Here is a 15555-nt window from a genome sequence, read left to right on the forward strand (position 1 = left end):
CCTATAATCCTGTGGGAGGCCAGTGCTAGAGGATCCCTTGAGCTTAGACGTTCAAGACCAGCCTGAGCAAGAGCAAGACCTTGTCTCTGCTAAAAATAGAAAAATGAGCTGGGTGTTGTGGCAGATGCCTGTAGTACCAGCTATCTCTCTAGAGGCTGAGGCAGGAGGATTGGTTGAACCCAGGAGTCTGAGGTTGCCATGAGCTAGGCTGAGGCCATGGCACACTAGCCTGGGCAACAGAGTGAGACTCTGTCTCAGAAACAATTTTTTTTTTTTTCCTGAGTTTTCATAAGAGACTGTGTTCAGAGTATTTTTTTTTTTTTATTTTTCTCTCTAACGTCACAGAGCTTTCCCTTAGGTATGGAAAAATAGGATGACTTTCATTCTGAAAGTTTCTGGCTCTGTTTTTCTCCCCCACTTTTTATCTGAATCTTCTTTTCTTTGTCTGTGTGACACTGTTCTGCTCAATTTTGATTTTACTGCCAGCAAATTCTCCTCCACACAGGTCCCTCCTGACACAGCATTTGGCATGAGTAATTTCAGGAGTTATGGTTCCCGCTCCTTTAGGCCATACTAGGATTTCTGTGCTCTCTTGTTTTTATACTCACCCACTTTTGGACAAAATGTCTCACAGCTGCTGGTCTCAAGTTAGCCATTGTTATTCTAGTGAACGTTTGCTGGATCCTTTGGTGTTCTCTTGTTCTCAGTTTCCCTCATAATTCTTTGCTGCTTTTATTTCTGCGACACTTCCAGTGGCACCGTGCGGGGCAGGTCTTGTGGCTGTGGTTTTGTCCTTACCCCCTTGCAGTTTGAAATTGATGATAATACCTTGTCATCTAATTTTGTTGTATTTGTCATCTATTGGTACTTTTTATTATTGCTTTTATCTAGTTATTCTGTCTGTTTTCACGTGAAGATTCCAGGGAGCTTATAAACTATGCCACCAATATGTTATCTTCCCCAAATCCTCTTGTTATTATTCTTCTGGTTTCCATACTTCTGTGTTACAGAATAAGAAATTGGTCTAGAAGAATGGAAGCAGAATTATATAGTCTTGAGGAGAAGGGAAGAAATCGTAGTCAATATACATATAAAGATATGGGAGAAAAAAGAAGGAGGAGGAATAAAATCAGAGACTGAGAAAGAATTGGGAAGATTCTAGAAAATGAGGTGTTGTAAGAGGAGATGGCTGATGGAATTCAAGAGGAGATAAAGGGAAATGCAAGATAATATTGTTCAGAATTATACAGTGTATCCCATGTACCAACCTTGATGAGAAACAAGAATGGCAAAGCTTTCTGATTAAATTTGCAGTTAAACTCCACATACTGAACTTGACATTTCTCAAGAATTCCATCAGTCAAAGCTTTAATATGGTAACAAATACATATGTAAAAGGTATACAGTTTTAATAAGCAAAGTAGAAGATGTGCAGTAGAAAATATATGTGAAAAAATCTCAGTAAAATCGGTGTTTGTGGAGACCCTACTGCATGCCAACCACCAACCATACCTTTATCCTAGCAGTAATTCTGAGGTGAAGTATTATGACAGTAAACAAACGGAGGTCTTGTGAATTTTGAGCCAATGATCTGTCTATTACACATTGTAATATCCTTTCTCCAGTAGGTTAATAGCAGTAATGAAAACTCATCAAAAGCTATGAGTTACACACCCTACTATGTGCTTTACATATTATCTTTCACTTTAATCCTCACAATAAGCTCGTAACTATTCTTATCCACAATTAAGGAAATAGGGACGTAGAAAGGTAGAATACTTTCCAAAGTTTACACAGCTTTCAAGTGGCACAAATACGGATTAGAACTTCTTTTGCTTTTTTGAGACAGAGTCTTGTTCTGTTGCCCTAGCTAGAGTGTAATGGTATCATCATAGCACATTGCAGCCTCAAACTCCTGGGCTCAGGCTATCTTCCTGCCTCAGCCTCCCAAATAGTTGGGGCTACAGGTGTGCACTACCACACCTAGCTCATTTTTCTATTTAGTATAGAGACAGGATCTCACTATGTTGCTCAGGCTGGTCTTGAACTCTTGGCATCAAGGGATCCTTCTGCCTCAGCAGCCTCCCAAAGCGCTAGAGTTACAGGCATGAGCCACCACATCTGGGCTGTATCAGAACTTAAGTGTAACCATTTTCAGACTCAGATTCTCAATCACCATACTAGGTTACTAGATGCTTTGGAATGTGATCTGAGTCCCCATCTGTCAATATCTCCGGATTTGGGCTGACTCTGTGCACCCCCCATCCTCATACTGATAAGCATTTCACTAAAATCCACTCATTTGAAGAGGATTATTCCTTATCAGAATGGGACATGCAAGGGGTTGTATATTCTTGTTAGCATCTCCTGAAGTAAGACAGAGTGATCGAAGGAGCCAGAGGAAAGAAATTACACAAAATAATTTCTTGACAACTCGAGAATGAGCCCTGTACAGTGGCATTTGTCAATGTAAAGGTCTAAAAATAACTTACCTAAGTATTTTCTGATTTCAAACTACAGAGTATCTGGGTAACATAGGGCTTTGAAATTATTTCAATTTATTTGTTGTTTAATAATATTTTATTCCAAAATTATAATCTCTTGTCTCCTCTCTAACCTGAGAATCTATCATTCCTTTAATCCATGTGTCACTATAGTCTGAAATCATTTTGAGCTCTTGTTTTGCCATCTAAGATTTCCAAAGATGAATCTAAGATTAACCAAAGTCCATTTTTAAGATAATAAGGACCAGTTATTTAGTATTTGTTTTTCCAGGGTTAAACTTGATATAATGTTCTCTTAACAAAACAAACAAACAACAACAAAAAAAAAAAAAACAAGAGCAACATTCAAAATAAAAGCCTAAAAAATAAATAAATAAATAAATAAAAGCCTAAGAATATTTAACAGAAGTAGGTTATAGATAATGTGTGTAATCCAATTAGTATGTTTAAAGGTAATAGTTTGGGGAAGAGCAGAAAAAGAGAAAAAGATAAACCTATCTTTGTAAAGTGATTTTTCCCCCTGTTATAGAAGCTGGCACAGATGTCCCAAACAAGACTAGTGGACCTGCAAGGACTTAAATGACACAGTCAGAAGCTCTCCCTGCACTAACTGCAATTGTTTCTGACATCATAAAAAAAGAATACACTGAGACTAGACGTCACTGCCTTGACTAACTCTCAAATAGGGATAATAGGAACAGCGAGTCTGATGCTCTGATTTCCTAATTAACTCAGGTAATTCACAGTGAGGAACTAGCTAAGACCTCTACTCTTCCATCAACCAGCTGGGCAGAGCTTGCTTCCTGAGAAATGATCTGACAGTTAAGATATGCACAGTTGCTTTTTTCTTTCTTGAAAATAAGAAACCTGATTTTCAATGCACTATGCTTCTAATGCTGATATATATATATGTATATATATATATATATATTTTTTTTTTTTTTTTATGCCAGCCCCATGCCGAGACCACAAAAGTACTGTGGGATTAAAATGTTTACATTTTGGCTTATCAAAGGCAAAAATAGAAGTATCGATGTTTCTTTGTTAACAACTTCAGTTAATGATTCACGTAACTGACAATTGTCAATGACACGGAAGAATGTTAGTGGGACCTGAGAAATACACTGTCAGCTTTCATTGGCCTGTATCCTTTCTAACAGACATGAGGGACTAATGTCTGTGTTTGAAAAAAGAGGAAGAATTTGGATGTTGAGTATTATCTGTATTTTTTTTTTAACTGCTTTATGAGATCAGTACCAGTTCTTTCTGCCAGTCTCTCAAATCCAGGTTTTGCTCAAAGGAACACGTGCCTCTGCCAGCACATCAATCTTCTGGGAAGTTAGGAATGCAAAGATCTCTTTTTGTACCTTCACGACCAACACATTTGTTGAGAATAAAAAGGGCTAGGCTTTGACATTTTCCAGCTTGTTATCTATTTAATTTTCCATCTGCTTCTTTTGCCACTGCCTTCCAAAGGAACATCTGCTGCATATCTGAGAAAAGGGAAGGAAGATTGGATCTGTGCCACCTGGGTCTGCAGTCCCAAACCTTGGGATCCAGAATGAGAGAAGGGAAGCAGACTAACAAATGGTCTAGAAAATAAAATGAGGACAAACAGTCTGTTAGGAACAAAGCCGTGTTTCCCTTTATTGCAGAGACCACATGATCGGCAAGCTGGGCAGCAAGGACTACAACCAGCAAGGGCTGCAGGAGGGGAGGCAGCTGGTGACTGGCCAGCGGCAAGAGCAGTTCCCAGAGTTTAGACACGCCCCCTGGTGTCTTCCTCTCCATATGGTACCCTATTCCTCATTGCACTCTTTAAGCTGCTATGAGTCAGGCTTTGTTCTGGGCATTCCAGAGGCACAGATGAGTAAAACGTAATCCTTATGCTTAAATTAGCCAGCCTACGGGAGATACAGACAAGTAAACAACAAATTACAATATAAAGTGACAAATTCTGTGTTCTAGGTAGAGAAAAGACAGTACAGGGATACACCAAAGAGGAAGGAAGTCTGTCTAATTCTTTGAAGAGAGATTGTGTGGTTCAAAGGATGGAAGGGGTATATGAGAGAGTGTCATGAGCTGAGTCTGGAAGGATGAGTAGAAATATTAGAAAACAACTTATTTTCTCTCTTTATCACCAAAGGGCAGCTTCTAACAGCTAGCCTTAATAATTAACTCAAAAAACATAATCACCCAAAGCCTTAAACGTACCCACACACCTCTCTCAATGCCAAGGCATCAATATTTATATCAAATATATCAACCAGCTGGGTTGTGACACTTCTTAATATTACCTGAGAGTCACTTGTGAGGATGGAAAACTCTCATCAGAGTGAGATAAAAGTGTCAGCAAAATAATAATTTCCCGATTTGGTATGATGGAGCAGTGACGGAATAGCCTGTTGTCTGATTTTAACTTTTCTTAATTACCTGACTTAAATACCACTAAAATCTTTATATGTAAAACCACAGGAGCAAACACAATAAATTCTTAGGGTTTGGCGTTTATCTGCAAACAGCTGGGTATTGAATGAATATCTATTTTGGGTACTATGGGGAATACAGAAGTATAAAACATGACCTTTGTGTCTAAGAAGCTAAAATCTAATTGCAATAACCAGAGCGTTTAAATTTGCTAAATGAAAAAAAGAGGGGGGGGAGCAAAAGCCAATCCCTTTCTATAGTTCTGACATGGCAAATATTTAACATTTAAATGAGAAAGGAATAAGGCCTGTGCTATGCTTCATTGCTTGGTAAATGTGTGCTTCCTTCACTTTTCAATGCTGGTTACAAATAGGTATAAAACTTTTTGTCCTTTGTTTTACATTAGTCGTAGTGTGTACAGAGATGCAAATATAGGTGGCATAATTTATGACTAGGCAATTATATTTTGTCTTCATTGTAATAAATTTTATTTTAAAAATGTTTTGGCGAAATGGAGATAACTATCGAGAAAGAATCAAACACACTTTTTTTCAGATCATATTTTCTTTCCATCTCAAAAAAAAACTTTTCCTCAATATTTAAAGACACAATGAGAGATTTAAAAAAATGAACTTTTTATTGCCAACAAGTAGCAAGCTATGATGAGTTCCAATTAGGTCTTTTATACATCTTTTAGCTTGATGTTACTCACTTAAAATCCTAATGGTGATTATAAGCATGTGATGTTTTGTTTTAGTTTCTTAAATGGATTTTAAATATGCTGCAATTATTAATTTTTAAATATGACTATAAGATATGATAAATAAGACAATTTCTTATTTTCAGAATGTGCTTAAAAAGAGACTGATGATTAAAACCTTTTACTATTTCACATTAGGAAAGAAACAAAGTCTTCCATAACAGTACATTGATCTTCTGATAGAAAACCTTTCAAAGTAATTTATATCCAGAAACCAAAGTCCTATATTTCCTAGTTCAGAGTTGATAGAGGCACAGTATATTCTTGAGTTAGAGTGGATGCCAGCAGTACTTAGTTTGAGTTACATGTGAGAAAGCTAAAAATCAGACAGTTTAACTAACTAAATTGTGTGTGTTTGGATTAAATCGTGTGTGTTTGGATTTATGACCATGCCCTAGGATTCCCCAGCACACCTTGATTCATGGTATTATCTGGTCACATAATTCCTTTTTAATTTTCTGTTTTCAACCATGCAAAAAAATCATTTTGTTTAGGGACAGAGCCAAACAAATCCTTTCCTTGGCTGAACTTGAATGTGCGGTGCCACTTATGACCCTAGAGAAAATCGGATTTTGCAGTCAGGTCCCATGAGCTGATGCTGCTTTATTACATACCAACCTGATTTCCTTTCTTGATTCTCTCTGAGACTTTAGAAACAACAGCAGCAGGTGACACTATCCACAGGTTACCCATCTACCTTAACTAAGCAAAGATCTCTTTTTGTACCTTCACAATCAACACATTGTTAAGTACAGTTATTAAATCTGCTGTGATCTCTGTGTAGACCTGGCGCTGCTTGAATGAATGGTGTTTTGTGGCTGGGGTGTTGTGCTACAAGTTAGTTTCTTTTTTGTTTTGTTTTGTTTTGTTTTTTAGCGACCTCACTTTATTGCCCTTGGTAGAGTGCTGTGGCATCACAGCTCACAACAACCTCCAACTCCTGGGCTTAGGCAATTCTCTTGCCTCAGCCTCCTGAGTAGTTGGGACTACGGGTACCCACCAAGGCCTAGCTATTTTTTGTTACGGTTTGGCCGGGGCTGGGTATATGGGACCGGCGCCCTACCTGCTGAGCCACAGGTGCCACCCTACAAATTAGTTTCAAATGAGCTTCAGGTAAAATTACTGAGAGCGAAAAGCAGGCAGGTTTAGTAACTGTTTAAATATTTCAGGCCTAATATTGTCTTACTTTTGAAATAACTACACATAATTATCTTTGGCTTCAGCCTAATATAGATCAGACATATAAATACATCAAGAGAGAATTAAGCCAATTGTTGAAACATGACCGCATTTTGTTAGGAATAGAGAAACTAAATGATGGCTTGGTTATCATTTAAATGAGACAGAGATCAAACCGAAGTTAGACACATTTCAGCCTGACCCCCTCACCCCCAACCCAGATATTTGATTTTCCTTTCTACGTAGGTCTATTCCATAATTCTGCTATGGTTTGCCCTTTTCCCTAATTTGGAGGCAGGTGCAATGGGAGCTAAACTATTCCAATCATTCCTGCAGCTTCTTTGTTCAAGTTCTAGTGGGTGGATGGAGCTCCTCCACAGCCACTAGGGCCCAACACCTCTTTGCTCCTCTGTCAACTTTTTCTCTCCAGGATCAATCTGAGCCTGTGGATACGTGGAGGATAAATCATTTCTGAGTATTTTCTTCTATTATCCTTCTAATTGCATTTGTTTTGTCACCCATAGGAGTACCAAGAAGCCTCCAATTTGGAACAATTTGTAACCCGATTTTTATTGAAGGAGACCTTGAATCAGCTGCAGTCTCTCCAGAATTCCCTGGAATGTGCCATGGAAACTACTGAGGAGCAAACCCGTCAAGAAAGGCAACTTGAAACTTTTCATATCAGTGCCTATATCATGAAAAACCAGTTGAGAGTCATTGTAATTATACTATGTACTAGTGAAAACTAAAAATGGAAATTGATAGGTTTAAAAGGAAAGATGAGGACCTCCACTGGGAGCTTGTCTTAGTATTTGCCTCTAAAATGACCACTCCACTTTTTCTCTTACTGCACATCATTTATTCAACACATTTTAAGTGAGGGTTTAGTAGAGGGACAAAGCACACACTGGATAACGTAAGAATACATTGAACATGATGGCAATCCTTGAGGAGAACTAATCCATTCCATAACATAAGATAGGAACACAAACTATACTGCAAGGTACAAGTGGTACATGCCATAGAGAAGGGGAAATAAGTTGCCAGTGGATTTCAAAAGAGTAATAATAAAACATGGTTAGAGGGGTGATAGTTAATTTCATGGAGTGCCTCTGGGATGTTTGAGGAAATGGGTATAATTTGAAAATATGAAGTTGATAGGAAAGATTATGAACTATGTTACCTTGGATAAAATGAGTAGACCTGAGAATTTAGTAAGCCTAATTATTCCAGGAAGTGGAGAAAGTGAATGATGAGAAAGATTTCAACATTTTAATGCCACCAATAGTTATCACTGAGAAGATACCTGGTGATATTATAATAGATGCAAAAATAAAGACAGTAATGCTAAAGAGAAAATCTACCTTGGGAATGTGTAAAGCAGACATCAAAGTAATCCTAGCCAGCAGTTGGTATGTTCTTGAGTTATCATGGTTTACACCTCGGGAGTTAGAAAAGGGCTTGGCAAAACTCTTGTTCTTATGACATGTTTTGGCTGATGTGTTACTTTAAACTTATGCATGTGCTTTATCTAACTTCTGCATTTTAAATTAGAGAGAACCACACAGTAAATTTTTGGAACAAGCTGATAATAGACTACATTTTAGGAACAATTTTTCTAAACAAATTAAGGGATGCATAATTATTAGGACATCTCCAAAAAACAGTGGAATTTTCCACCATGTGTTTACAATGTCAAAATGAATGAGCACCACCAATTCTAACAAAAAAGCCTATAATTCCAGAACCTAATGAGACTGTGCAGCTGAGGAACTCAGGGATGGACTGACTCTTCAATGGATCTGGGAGGCATTTTTCACATTGTATACTTTCTATTTTCGCTGCATTCGGTGATGCCATTTCAAATGGCAAAGTGTAACAACTGGCTTTAGAAAAGCTACATGTCACAAAGCCCCTCAGTTTGAACAGAGGATAAACTGAATGTCTTCAAGCACAATGCAATTGATGCCATGTTCCTAATGAGAAAATGAGGCCTGTTTTCTTGTTTCTTTTGTTTAGAAGATGTGGTAATAAAATGGGTTCTCCCCTTTTTGAATCAATCACTTTCCACCTGAGAAGAGGCTTGGACAAGCTCTCTACTTCCCTTGGTCCTGCACTTTTGGTTTTTCTATAGCCATCTCCTACAAACTTTGGTTCTGCACTTAACCACCATCTAGAGAAAGTTTAATTGACGACTGTTCTTTGTGTTAGGCCACAGGCTACCCTTGAAATCTGCGAGTGCTGCCGACAGCTGCCTAGCAGCTGTGTTTTATGAGAAGGAGCATGATAATACAGAGTTTAAGAAAAGCAGAAGATGCTAGAAGGTTAATGAACTTTTTACTTCTGGATTTCAAGCTAAAAAATAACTTGAAATCAAGAGAAGTATAATGGGTCTGATGTCAGTTTACATGTGCTATTGCATGGCACTGACCAAGGCACCCAGGGACGCCCACACCTCATCTCAAATCTGTAATACTCCTTTCTGGGAGGTTTGTGGGGAGGGGGAATATAAATAAGCAAACAGAAAATAAGATACCAGTATAGGTTTATGCCTTCAATATCCAGCGCGAAGTCTCTGACAAACTGGACTGAATCACATGACTTAGGCCCACATGGAAATGGGCTGTGTTTCCTCTCCCAAAGCTACATCTTGCTATCACCTGGCTACCAAAAACCAAGTGAGGGGACCCTCAGGACCCTCACCAATGAAGAAAAGATAGAGGCAGGTTGTCCCTTTCCCATGATAACAATCAAGACCCTAGAGAAAAAACCTACGAGGAGGTAACATTTGAACTGGACCATCAGGATGGATTTGAATGGTAGGATAATGTTTTCTCTGAAGGATTCGGTCTTCTCACTCACCCAATTTCACTCATCTCGAATCTGGCTAACTTTTAGTTTGGATACTGATGGGACAGTACATTATCTGGGAAGATTTTACTGTACTCAAACCAAGGGCTTCATACTTTCCACTTCACTGCCATGTGCTCCCTGAGGTCCCTCCACTTATATTCACTTATCTCAGCCCCTTCCTTGTTATCTCCTCCCGTCAGATACTGAGTAGATGAGAGGGATTTTATGTTGTTCCCCTCTGTTTGGTGCAGCAACTTGTTAAATGCATGAAACTGGATGATTGAAAGAATTCCAGGTAAAGAGAATCCTGTAGAGGAACAGTAGGTGAGGACATGGAATAATGAGGAGACCAATCTTTCTAGCATCTGAGGTTCAGAAAGATATTAAAAGCTAGACAGATGTGTTAAGACTTAATTCCATCAGAGATTGTCATTGGTGGTTGTAAACAAAAGAACAATAAAATGAAAACAAGGTTTAGGAAAATTACTATGGAGGTATGTAGTATATATTTGAGGAAGATGAGGACAGGCTCATAGAGGAGAGGTCAAATTGGTATCTCCAAAAATCTATCGGTATTTTTATATTCTAGAGGAAGATCCCATGATGCCCTGCATAGGGAAGACTTGTAACCTGTAGATACCATTAAAATTCCCTGGGTCATTATAATTTGCACTCCCTTCAGCATTAAAATTACTTTGGGATTTAAATTTTATAAATCCTAGGGATACAAAAACTCCTTGGGATATAGAAAATTTAGAGAAGTCATCTGTTCCATCTATCAGCCCTAGGGCAGAACCACATAGTATCACTCATCCTGCAGTAATGAGTTAGATATGCCATGTCGGGCAAAATGTCTGTGTCCATTCATGTGAAAGTAATTACTTCAGAGAGAACGGATGTGTACAGCTGGCATGCCACAGAGGTGAGATTTTTCAGATGGCATTCTACAATGCTCTTTGTATCTGTCCTGGCAAACCGACTAAATGGGTGTGTCACTCTAATCCCATGTCTTTTGAAAGCACCTAATAGCCAATGACAAGAATAATCATTATGTTATCCTGAAGTTTCCCTCTAGAGGACCGCTGTCCTCTTGCATAAACCGCTTCTTCAAAAACTAGATTTCTAGGAACATAGTTTTAATTATGTGCAGATTTCCTCTTTATAATGGAATCTGCAAGTTTGCTCTATTATTCGAAGTTCTTCTATAGCCAGGGATATAAGTAATTCCTTCTGGACTTGAAGTGATCCATTATAGAAGGAAAGATTTTAATTTCACCTACAGATGATTATAAAAGACAGTTTATGATTCCTTAGCTTGAACATAGATAAGGACTACTCTAACTACCTACTCCTGTGACCACCAAAGTTTCTAGATAGTTGGGATTTTTTTAATGGCATAGGAAAATCCATAGGGAAGTTTAGTTAACAACTGGAGATTAAACATGTATAATTTCTTTTTCTCTCTCCCAAAACCCTTAAAAGAAATGACATTAAAAGTGCCTGGCTAAAAGAACACATCAAGCCCTGCCCAAAATTATAAGGATAAAAAAAGAGCCAAAGGGACAAAAACTTGGAATCTAAACAAAAAAGGAGGGGGGATCTAGTGGAAACTAATTTAGAAGCTCAGAGAAAGATGAAACTTTAGCAACTTAAGCAGGCAGGGCAAGAAGCCAAGGTGCAGTGCAAATGGTATCACAGAACCTCAGAAAACCTCAAGAATTAGCTGCACTACATGTAACTGTGAGTGAGTGTGAAGGTAGAGCTGACATAGTGTTGAAAGCTCCACCTAATTCTGGAAGAACTAGAGGTGTGCTTTTCGGAGGTGAGCAGGTATACACCAGGCACAACTACTGGTCAGGGCACAATGCTAAAAAGCAAAACATTAAGTAAAGTCTCCATATTGAAACGTGAGTATGAAATCCTCTGAAAACACTCTACCCCTGGAGTATTGACAACTGAGCACACACCCTTCAGTTGGGACATGCTTCTCTGAGGGATGTGATCAGTCCAAGAGAAAAGACTTAACAGTGGCAGTGGTCAGAGTGTCCCAATAAATAGGCCCAACCAGGCCACTCAACCATAGAAGCTGCAAATTAGTAATCCCCACCACACCCAGGGAGGTTCCAATCAGCCTTGTAGTTCCTTCTCTAAAATGTGTGGAGTTCAAACAAATCAAACACAAGAAAAGAAATAAAAAAGAAACAGAAATAACACAAAGCAGAAAAATAATCTTTAAAAAGAAAATGATCAATAACTTCAAAAATCTAAGAGAAAGAATTGCACTTATGAATTTAGGACAGAATGCTACTTTCATAAAAAGGGTATTGAAACACACGCAAGAGGTCTTGTAAATTGTAAGTATGATTGCAAAAAATGAAATTCTCTGAGCCAAGTTTAGATATAAAAGTGTTATGAGATCTCTATAAAGAGATTAAAAACAACAGGAAACAAATAATAAGAAAACTAAAGTGTCAAATATTTAGAATAAAAAGAAAACTAAAGGGTCAGTTCAAGAGGTCTAATAGTTGTAAAAAGCAATTCCAGAAAGAGAACAAGAGAAGAAAGTTATCAAATGAATAATTTAAGAGAAATTCTCAGAAGAAAAGCATGAGTTTCCAGTTTGATAAAACAGAGTAAGAGCCCATGGTAAGGACTAGTCAAAATCCAACTCTAAGGCTTGCCATTGTGAAATTTCACAATACTGGTGACAAAGGCAAGTCCCAGAGAGAAAAACTAGGTCATATGAAAAGAATTAAGAAAACCCTAGATTTTTTAGTAGTGTTTGTGGAAGCTGGAACAAAATGGAACAACTTTTTCAAAATGATTTGAAACTTAGAATCTTTATGCCATGAACCATCAATAAAGTAGGTATTTATACATGTGATGTCACACGAATTTTACCTCTCATTATACTCTATTTCTTATTAATCAATAGGAAATATTTTCCACCAAAACAAAGAAGTCAACTAAGGAAAAAACATAATAAAAGGGAGAAGGAAAGTAAACTAACATAGGAGAAAGGCTAAAGAAAGCTTTCCTAGATGATAGATAATAAAGAAAAATTTGGGGATGAGTAAATTAGTACTAGATTTGACTGCCTATCATTCAAAAAAAAAAAAATACAGTGGCTTAAACCCATAAGGGTTTATTACCTCCTCTAAAGAAATCTGGTGGGGAGCAGCTTAATTCAAGGATGGCACCTTCACAGATTTATCGTTGATTTTCTATATTTTTCACTTCTTAAGTTCATCTCTTCCATTCCCAAGTTCACCTCAGGCCCAAGGTAGTTGTTGGAGTTCCAGCTGTCATGTCCACATTCCAACCAGGAAAGAAGAAAAAAAAGACAAAAGGGTGCCCTTCTACTTGAATCTGTCCTCCTGGAAGTTCCTTATAACATTGCCATGTGTATATCATTGTCCTGAGCTTTTCATATTGGCAAGTTAATAGGTAAAGCCTAAAACTAAAAGAGACAAGCCATGTAAACATGCTATATAATGTAACTACCTGCTAAAAGTGTTATCTTTGTAAAAGGGGAAAAAGGGTATAATATGAGGGTTAGAGGAGTGAGCTGTTAAAATAAGATTTATGGAATTATTTGACTTTTAAAAATATAAGGATGTGGCTTGAGGCCTGTGGCTCAGGCGGCTAAGGCCCCAGTCACATACACCTGAGCTGGCAGGTTCGAATCTAGCCTGGGCCCCCCCAAACAACAATGACGGCTGTAACCAAAAAATAGCCGGGTGTTGTGGCAGGTGCCTGTAGTCACAGCTATTTGGGAGGCAGAGACAGGAGAGTTGCTTGAGCCCAGGAGTTTGAGGTTGCTGTGAGCTGTGATGCCAGAGCTCTCTATCCAAGGTGACAGCTTGAGGCTCTGTCCGCGCCCCCACAAAAAAATATATATATATGAGCTCTGATCAAAAAAGTAAACTAGAAAGCTGAATTACAGGAAGAAAATCTATAGGTGTTTTCAAACAAAAGACTACAGCAGTATACACATAAATGTTTTTACTACTGATGGTTGATCAATAAAGGAAAGAAGTCTTTCTTACATTATGATTTTTACTCAGACCTTTAATTTTAAGAATAAAAAAGTCCAGAATTCTCTTCCTCAGGTTCACATAATAAGGTGCCAAATTACTCGCGTTTCTAGAGCACGTTTGCAAGCTGAGTCATTCTTGGAAGTTTTCATTTTGCTACACTAGAAAACCTTTGGGACTGATGCTTGAAGATTTGCTCCTGGGGGCTAAGACTGAAGTGCTGACATTGAGGTTAAGTGTTATCTCTGTTGTTCAAGGCAAGGGCCAGTCAAGCCAGAAGTCCTATCGATTCAGTGGCCTGGAAAACGATCAAGCCGCAGAGTCCAGAGACATAACAGCTTTTCCCCTAACAGCCCACAGTTCAATGTCAGCGGTCCAGGTAACACAGCCTTGGTTGCTTTTCTTCATCAAAGTCAATTCATCTTTGCATTTTCTAATTGATTATTTTAACAAACAGCAGCTAAGATAACAATACTAATGGAACACTTTCCTTATGTCAAATAAGTTTGAAATTGAAGTGATGAAGAGTGTTCAGGCAGTGGTCCTAGCCCTCAGCACCATCAGAATCCTTGCAGTTGTGCCTGGGACGGCCCACAGAAAGATGGTGAACAGGGGAGAAAGCAGCTCCATTAGCTAATACCCAAAGACTTGAGCTCTGTAGACCTCTTCATCATCTTGAAGCAAAGGGGTTTCTTTTAGACTATGCTCTAATATGCTCTAGATTTCCATGCCTCCCTAAGCATACCCTAAAGTCATTTAGAAAAAGGATCCTGTTTTCATGATAGGAGTAGCAAGGCTGGTGTTTTTGAGGTGTGTAATATAATGTATGATTTACTGGACTGAACCTTACCAATAATTGTTAGGTTATTAAATTTTAACTGAGTCTTTATAGCTCTTTTAAAATCAATTTTCAATATGCAAACTCATATTGCTAAGGATTAGAAAATTTTTATAAAGCATACATACACATATGCATGTATATTACTTGAACATATTCTACACAAATAAATCTTTATAAATCTAATAGTCATAAAATGAAAATACTAACTATATCGTATATTTACACCAGCCATACTTCAGAATTCTTTCTTAAATATAGCCTTATTTTATCCTAATACCTTATAAGATAAATGTTTAGCTTCCCTACTTCCCCATTTCACTAGTAAGGAATTCAAAGCCTGAAAATCAAAGTGGTTTTTCCATAGTCATATGGAATATTAGTCCATTTTCCATTTTCATTGTGAAGCAACCTTAAAATCTTAGTGGTTACAACTGAAGATATTTGTTTTTCTCTTATGAGTCCCTGGCTATTGTGATTTGGGCAATTTCAGCTGGACAAGGCTACAGGCTGCATGTAGAGTTCAGCTCTCCTCAAATAGCCTTCTTCTGAGATAAGTGGACACTGAGCATCTTCTTCTCCTGGTGGGTGTCAGAATTCCAAGAAGCCAGACCAAAATTACACAACGACATTAAAAGCCATTGTTTTAGGCACTGCATGCCTCCTGCCTACTAACTTTCCATTGGCCAAACAAGTCACATGCCAAGCATAGTGACAATGGGAAAGGAAATAGCACTTCACCTGTTACTGTAGTAGGCGGTACTGTCAAGTGGGCAAAAGGTATATACGTATACTTCTATAGACTGGAGGAAAGGGAAGACTTGAACACAAAATATAATCTCCCACATGACTGGAAAATGACAATAGTAGGCTCGCACGGCAAAATATAGCCTGTTCTTTCCCTTTTAACCATTTAGAAAAGATTCTTACTCCAGGATATCCTTCCTAAGAACTTTG

At 38.0% G+C, this 15555-nt stretch overlaps 1 protein-coding gene across 1 annotated transcript in view; it reads left to right on the forward strand.

Annotated features, from left to right (window-relative positions):
* The window catches only part of NECAB1 (N-terminal EF-hand calcium binding protein 1), a 158196-nt gene that overhangs the window by 111157 nt on the left and 31484 nt on the right, over positions 1-15555 (forward strand). The window contains exons 6-7 of the mRNA XM_053558881.1: positions 7395-7531; positions 14018-14139. Of these exons, the coding sequence (XP_053414856.1) occupies positions 7395-7531; positions 14018-14139 (259 nt within the window). The remainder of the gene's footprint in view (positions 1-7394; positions 7532-14017; positions 14140-15555) is intronic.

This window comes from Nycticebus coucang, chromosome 13 (assembly GCF_027406575.1).
Source record: "Nycticebus coucang isolate mNycCou1 chromosome 13, mNycCou1.pri, whole genome shotgun sequence".
Lineage (NCBI taxonomy): Eukaryota > Metazoa > Chordata > Mammalia > Primates > Lorisidae > Nycticebus > Nycticebus coucang.